At 50.4% G+C, this 7,269-nt stretch overlaps 1 protein-coding gene and 1 non-coding gene across 2 annotated transcripts; one reads left to right on the forward strand and one right to left on the reverse strand.

The window, feature by feature from the left end:
* Positions 1–293: 293 nt before the first annotated feature.
* Tmsb10 (thymosin beta 10) lies at positions 294–1,395 on the forward strand. Its single transcript, XM_042690450.1, has 3 exons — positions 294–397; positions 665–779; positions 1,065–1,395. Exons 2-3 carry the CDS (start codon positions 680–682, stop codon positions 1,097–1,099), a joined length of 135 nt encoding a protein of 44 aa, XP_042546384.1. The 5' UTR covers positions 294–397; positions 665–679; the 3' UTR covers positions 1,100–1,395.
* A 5,409-nt stretch (positions 1,396–6,804) lies between these two features.
* LOC122116917 lies at positions 6,805–6,937 on the reverse strand. Its single transcript, XR_006149040.1, has one exon. It is a non-coding gene; the product is annotated as a small nucleolar RNA SNORA31 (small nucleolar RNA).
* Positions 6,938–7,269: the final 332 nt, after the last annotated feature.

Consider the following 7,269-nt stretch of genomic DNA (forward strand, 5'->3'; position numbering starts at 1 on the left):
ATAAAACCTCACACCGGTCCCCGCCTCCACCCACGCCCTTCCTCCCGCGTGAACAGCCGATTTTTGAGAAGGAGGGACAGGCAAGCCCGAAAGAAAGCCCGCAGCCCCGTGCCTGCCACCCCCACACCGGAACCCAGCTAGCTTGGGGGCGCGGGGCGGGAAGGGCGGCGCCCAGCCCGGGGCGGGGGCAGCGGGCGGAGGGCGCGGCGCGGAGCTGCCCGCGCTGGCCCCGCCCCCTCGGTGCCGGCTCCGCCCCCGCTGCGCTGGGGAGGGGAGGAGGAGGGAAACGGGCGGGGCGCGGCGTATATAAGGCGAGGGGCGGGCGCCGCTCTTTTGTCTCTTGCTGCTGCAACGCGAGTGGGAGCACCAGACCTCGGGCTCGGAGCGAGAGGCCGCGGTGAGCGCCGCCCGGGGACGCGGGTCCGCGGGGTGGGGTTGGGGCTGGTGCGGCATGCCTGCACGCGGTGGCCCCCGAGCGGGACGCGGGCCGACCACGCCCTGGGGTGCGGGAGGGGGGGGGTGCGGGGTGCACCCCGGTCCTCGGCCTCGGGACGGCCGGGAACGCCCCAGCAAAGAGTGCCACGTCGAGAGGCGTTGGCGAAAAGTGCCGGGTGCGGGGCGCTGGCCACCGGCTCAGGGCCAACCGCCTCGCTTTGCCCCCTAGAACTGTTGGAAGAAAATGGCAGACAAGCCCGACATGGGGGAAATCGCCAGCTTCGATAAGGCCAAGCTGAAGAAGACCGAGACACAGGAGAAGAACACCCTGCCGACCAAAGAGAGTGAGTGCGCCCCGGCTCCGGGTGCCGCGGGTCTCCGCCCGGCGCCCCACCCCGCCCTTCCCCGGCCAGCCTGGTCCTCCACCCCACCCCCACCCCACCGGGGTCCCGGGCCCCGGCGTCCCCAGACACTCTTTCCAGTCGCACAAAGCTCCCGGAGTCTCCCCAGCCCCCAGCCTTCGTGGGTGCCTCGCCCACGCCGGGTTTTTGAGCTCCCTCGGTGGGGGGGGGGGGGAGGCGGTGGCCAAGTGGCTTCATCCTCCAGTGCCTGCTTCCCGCTCTCTGCAGCCATTGAACAGGAAAAGCAGAGTGAAATTTCCTAAGAACCTAGAGGGTCCATCACCACCACCTCCCCGCCCCCCCTCCCCCCCCCCGTCATCTCGGAGACACCTCGTGATGTGGAGGAAGAGCCACCTGAAAAATGGACACGAGCCACCAGCCTGCACTGTGAACCCCGGGCACTCCGTGCCAATGCCATCGGCCTGTGGGTCTCTGAAGGGACACTACTCCCCGCCCTCCCCCCCCACCCCCATCGGACTGCCAAATTCTCGGTTTGCCCTGGGATGTTATAGAAAATTATTTGTATGATTAATGAAAATAAAAACACACCTCGTGGCAAGGCTGGCGTGGTCTGGATCTCTTTTGAGTATGCGTGGGCAGTGCCACTGCAGCAGAGCTCCCCCCCCCCCCCCCCCCCGTCGGAGTTAGTTGTGCGGTAGAGGGGAGGGAAAGGAAGGGGGTGGGGAGGGCAGAGGGGGAAATCACAGAACGCTGTGGCTGTTTTTACCCGCCTCTCTCTGTTTCTTAGGTTCTAGTGACTTGGCTCTTGCTCTTAATGCAATTCCCCGTAAAAATTCAAGCCCCACTTTGTCTCCTTCCACTCACTGGCTGGGGGGAGGGGGGGTGCAATCTCTAGAGCGTAAGATTTGTTATTGATAAGATTTTCCAGGCTCCGTTCTTTCACTTTGATTCACACAAACGGTTTTAAAGTCTGGGCGGGTGCGGGGGGAGGGTAGGAGAGGGGAGAGACTTGATCTGAAATGTTGGAAATGGGTTGAGGTTACAAAGCCCCCAAAATGCTTCTGGTGGTGAGTGTAGGGGAAGGAGTCATAAAGATAAAAAAAACAAAGGCAGGATCTAAGGAAACCACAGCAGGAACAGCAGAACTCCAAGCCACGGGGAGTTGGGGGGCGGAAGGGGGGGTCGCCCAGCTTTTTGTCTCCACCCAGCTCAGAACCCTGCGTGGAAGCTTTAGCCATTAGAGGGAGTGCTGCGATCAGCAGGAAGGGTGGGAATGTGCTGGGGAGGCCGAGCCCCTAGCGGTCACACCCTCCGAACCCGGGGGAGGGGGGCCGGCCGGAGGCCCCTAGTGGAGGAGGAGCCTGAGGCTGCTGGGCTGGTGATTGAGGAGGGGTGGGGTTTTCTACCCGGAGAAAGGGGTAGAGGGAGGGACATTGCCTAGTAATTTGACCCACATTTTTGCCTGACCACGGTGGGTGAGGAGAGCTCCTTCAAGTGAATATTGCAGTCCTTGTCCACAAGAAATTAGTGGGCCAGCAACCACGGAAGACCAGAGTGGGGAACACCTAGGCTGAGGGAGCCACAGCCTGTTTGATATAAAGGAGTGACCCCTGATCTACTGAGACCAGCTAGGACCTGGACATATTACCTTCCCAAGTAAACAGGTGCAGGATTCTCATCCACTGATACTGGTGATCCCCTGCAGTCAGGGTGCAATAAACACTCAAGAACTGCACAGCCTCACCAGCTGTCTTGATCATGCTAAAGCCAACTTGTTACCACAACCCTCTTCCTGCTCCTTACCGGAGATTCACAGGACCCAAGGATGGTGAACTTGTGGGTATTTCCGTGGTTAGAGGAAGGCAAGCACACTTCATTTCCCTCCCTGGGCCCAGTCTAGAATATTGTCTTAGTACAATGAGGGGAAGGAAGTTCTGCAATTAATGATGGAAGGCTATTACCCAAATGACAACTACATTGGTCAACCTTCTATCACTACACATGTCACTGCATATACGATCACTAATAAAGGAAAATGCTTAGCTGGGCACAGGTGGCTCACACCTGTAATCCTAGCTACTTAAGAGGCTGACATCTGAGGAGCATTGTTCAAAGCCAACCCAGGCAGGAAAGTCTCTGAGACTCTTTATCTCCAATTAAGCACCAAAAAAAGATGGAAGTGGCGTTGTGGCTCAAGCACTAGTCTTGAGCAAAAGAGCTCAGGGACAGTGCCCAGGCCCTGAGTTCAAGCCCCAGGACTGGTGTGCGCACACGCATGCATGCCTGAAGGCCTTCTACTTGACCCCGTTTCACCACCTCTCAGTAGTACCACCCTAAGAAATAGGTTTTCACAGGAAATATAAGGGCCACTTGGGATCCAAACTAAAGAAAGAACTGGGGTTGGGAATGTGGCTTAGTGGTAGAGGGCTTGCTTAGTATGTATGAAGTCCTGGATTCAATTCCTTAGTACCACATCAACAAAAAAGCCAGAAGTGGTGCTGTGGCTCAAGTAGTAGAGTAAAAGTTGCCCAGACTCTGAGTTCAAGCCCCAGGACTGGAAAGAAAGAACTGTAGATCACAACCAGTTAAAAGGTTTTGGATAGCCAGGCACTGGTGGCTCCTGCCTGTAATCCTACCTACTCAGGAGGCTGAGGTCTGAGGATCATGGTTCAAAGCCAACCCGGGCAGAGTTATCTCCACTTAACCACCAGCAAAACGGAAGTGGTGATGTGGCTCAAGTGGTAGAGCACTGGCCTTGAATTGAAGAGTGCAGGGATAGCACCCAGGCCCAGAGTTCAAGCCCTATGAATGACCCCCCCCCCTCCCCCCCCAAAAAAAAGATTTTGTATATTGGATTAGCGATTCTGTGAAAGCCAGAGATTCTTTCTTGCTCTGTTTAAGTCAGCCAAGGGCTTTCTGGGCACCCATGCAGTGTTTATCCCTGCATTAAGACTGTGGAGGCTATAAAAGACATGTGCAACTAACCACAGAAGACAAAATCCAAGCAGTGCTCAAGAGAGACATAAGGAACACACCATAGGAACACAGGCAAAGAAGTAAGCTGGGGCAGGGGCTGTTTTATGTACATTCTTTGAGTGAAGAGCAGGACTTGAGAGGGGAGCAGAGCTTTCTCAACAGAAGGTGGGGCTTTACAGAACAGCAGAACATATTCAGTGAAAGGAAAAGGTAACAGTTCAGTGAAGATGGAAGCAGCCTCAAAATTAGCCTATAAAATAAATTGGGTGTGTTTAGTCCTATAGATATTTAGAAACCACTTCACACATAAGGGGTAAGGCCAAGCTCTCTGAGCTATATGTGAGAGGATGTGGACCATGCTGTGGCAGACATAGATGGTCATCTACTCAACCATCACCACCACTACCGTCTCTACAATCACCTCCAATGTCATCACCATCACTATCAATTCCATTATCTCACCATCATGGTCACCTCCACCAGCATCACCATTTCCACCATCAGCACCATCCTACCTCCACCATCACCTCCACTATTACCACCACCTCCACCCTCAATACCATTTCCTCCACCATCATCACAATCTCTACCATCATCACACCCCCTCCCATCACCACTGTAGCCTACATCAGCATCACCACTCCACTATCTCCATAATCATCACCACCACCTCCACCATCATCCCCACCTGTACCATCACATAATTACCACAACCTTTACCACTATTATCAGTACCACAAATACCATTTTCACCATCATCACCACCACCAATATCACCACCATCCTCACTACCACATAAAACACTACAACTACCATCACCACTAGAACTACCAACAACACCTACACTTCATTCCCTCCTCCCTGCTTTGAAAAGCAGCCAATGGAAGACCAATTAAAATTCATACACCTGGTAAGTTTCTAGAGGCCCAACTTACCAAGGGATTCCACATTATAGAATTCATGATGCCATATTGTTGTCCTAATGATTCAGGGATATTATTGGCATTTCAAAGATAGACACCAGGAATGTTTGATGTCTTGCAATGACTGGTCTAATGATCTCAATGACTCTTTTAGAACTCTCTACTGTACAATAACATACACATGAAAAATACACAGAGGTATAGAGTTTGAGCAGTCTTCATAAACTGAATAAACTCTAGTACCTCCTTCCGCTAATACACCTACGGTGTTGTTTGTTTGTTTTTTTCCTTTTGTACTGCTGGAGATTAAGGTCTTGTGCATTCTGCACAAGACCTTAGCACTCTGCACTGAGCTACATCCACAGCTCTCACCTGTGGTATGTTCTAACAGCATATTTGTCCTGTTTTTGAACCTTATACAAATAGACCCATCACATTTGTTCATGTAGATAAATTATGAGTCTAGCAACAACTAATTTTCTTAGGCTCCATTTGCCAGAAATGTTCACTAACATGTACACAGAGGATTTTTTTAATTCACAGCTTCACTAACAGTTGATCACCACTGACAGAAAAATCTGCCACTAGTAGCAACAGTTCTCTTGATTTGTGAATGGTTCCCTTCAACAATTCCGAATCTGCTGGACCATGGTATCACTATATATAGGTGAAAACATATATGAAATGCAGACCGATTTTTATTTCATAGGTTTTTCTGTTGTTATTTTTTTTTTTAGTACTAGGAATTGAATCCAAGGGCTCAAGCTTATTAGGCAGGTGTTTTACCACTTGAGCTACATCCACCTCAAACCTTTTTTGCTTTTTTTTTTCAAATAGGAACTTGCTTGTTTCCCAGGCTGATCTGGACTGTGATCCTGCCTGGTGGCTGGATGACAGGCACATACAATCAGGGTCAGCTTTTGATTGGTTGAGAATAGAGTGTGGCAAACATTTTTTATCTGGGCTAGCCTCTAACTGCAGTACTCCCAATGGCAGCCTCCTGAGTAGCTAAAATTAGGCATGAGTCACTCTGTCTAGGTTTTAGTTTTTTGGATTTTGGGTTTTTGTTTTGTTTTGTTTGGGTACTGGGGCTTGAACTCAGGACCTGGGCACTGTCCCTAAGCTCCTTTTACACAAGGCTAGTGCTCTACCATTTGAGCCACAACACCACTTCTGGCTTTTTCTGAATAGTTTTATTGGAGATAAGAGTCTCAGAGATTTTTCTGCCCAGGTTGGCTTCAAACTGAAATCATCAGATCTCAGCCTCCTGAGTAGCTGGATTACAGGCCTGAGCCACCAGTGCCTGGCTCCATGGGCTTTTGTTGTCGTTATTGTTTTATTTTGCTTTTTGCCAGTCCAGGGGCTTGAACTCAGAGCTTGATCCCTGAGCTTTCGTTTGGTTTGGTTTGGTTTGGGTTTTTGTTTTGTTTTTTTGGTCCCTGAGCTTTTTTTGCTCAAGTCTAGCACTCTATCACTTGAGCCACAGCACCACATCCGGCTTTTTCTGTTTTTGTGGTACTGAGGAATGGATCCCAGGGCTTCATGCATGCTAGGCAAGCACTCCACCACTAAACCACATTCTCAACACTATGTTTTTTGTTTGTTTGTTTTTATTTTTGTCAGCCATGGGGCTTGAACTCTGGGCCTTGGCACTGTCCCTGAGCTCTCAGCTCAAGGCTGAACCACAGAGCCACTTCCAGTTTTTCTGGTGGTTAACTGGAGATAAGAGTTTCGTGGACTTTGCTGCCTGGGTTGGCTTTGAACCATGATCCTCAGATCTCAACTTCCTGAGTAACGAGGATTACAGGCATGAGCCATTGGCATGATGCCGGGCTTTTGTTTTGTAGTTGTTGTGTTTTTTGTTTTGTTTTGTTTTTGCCAGTCCTGGAGTTTGAACTCAGGTCCTGGGCACTATCCTTGAGCCTCTTTGTGCTCAAGACTAACATTCTATCATTTGAGCCACAGCATCAATCACTTCTGGCTTTTTCTGTTTATGTGGTAATGAGGAATTGAACCCAGGGCTTCAGGCATGCTAGGCAAGCATTCTATCACTAAACTACATTCCCATCCCTGTGTTTTTTTGTTTTTGTTTTTGTTTTTAATCTTCCCCCTGTAGTCCTCTACTCAATCTTGGCTGCCACAATCATGCAGACAGAAAGCGTGAGGACACTTTTTCTTGCATCTGTACTGGAAACCTTAGCAGCAGACAGTAACTGCCCTAGGTCTGTCAAATAGATGCATACCCTGTTTTGTTTTTTGAGATAGAATTTCAGTGACTTTGCTCAGGCTGGCCTTGAACTAGAGGGCTTCTTGCCACCTCCCAAGAGTAGCTGGTATTATCAGCATTAAAGCCAGACTGCTTTGTATATGTTAGTCCTTTACCATGCTGTACTAGTCAGATTTTGATAGGTTATGTAGCAATACGAACAGACCCCTAAATCTCAACAGCTTGCCACAAGAGAAAAGTATAGTTTGTCCACATTACACAGGAGTTACTTCTCTGTTTCTGTTCCATGTATCTTTAGCATTTTGGGGGCCATGGTAGAAGAGCAGCCCCTACTCAGGACATGCTA

The sequence above is a fragment of the Dipodomys spectabilis genome, unplaced genomic scaffold (genome assembly GCF_019054845.1).
Source record: "Dipodomys spectabilis isolate Male_0828 unplaced genomic scaffold, ASM1905484v1 ptg000137l, whole genome shotgun sequence".
Lineage (NCBI taxonomy): Eukaryota > Metazoa > Chordata > Mammalia > Rodentia > Heteromyidae > Dipodomys > Dipodomys spectabilis.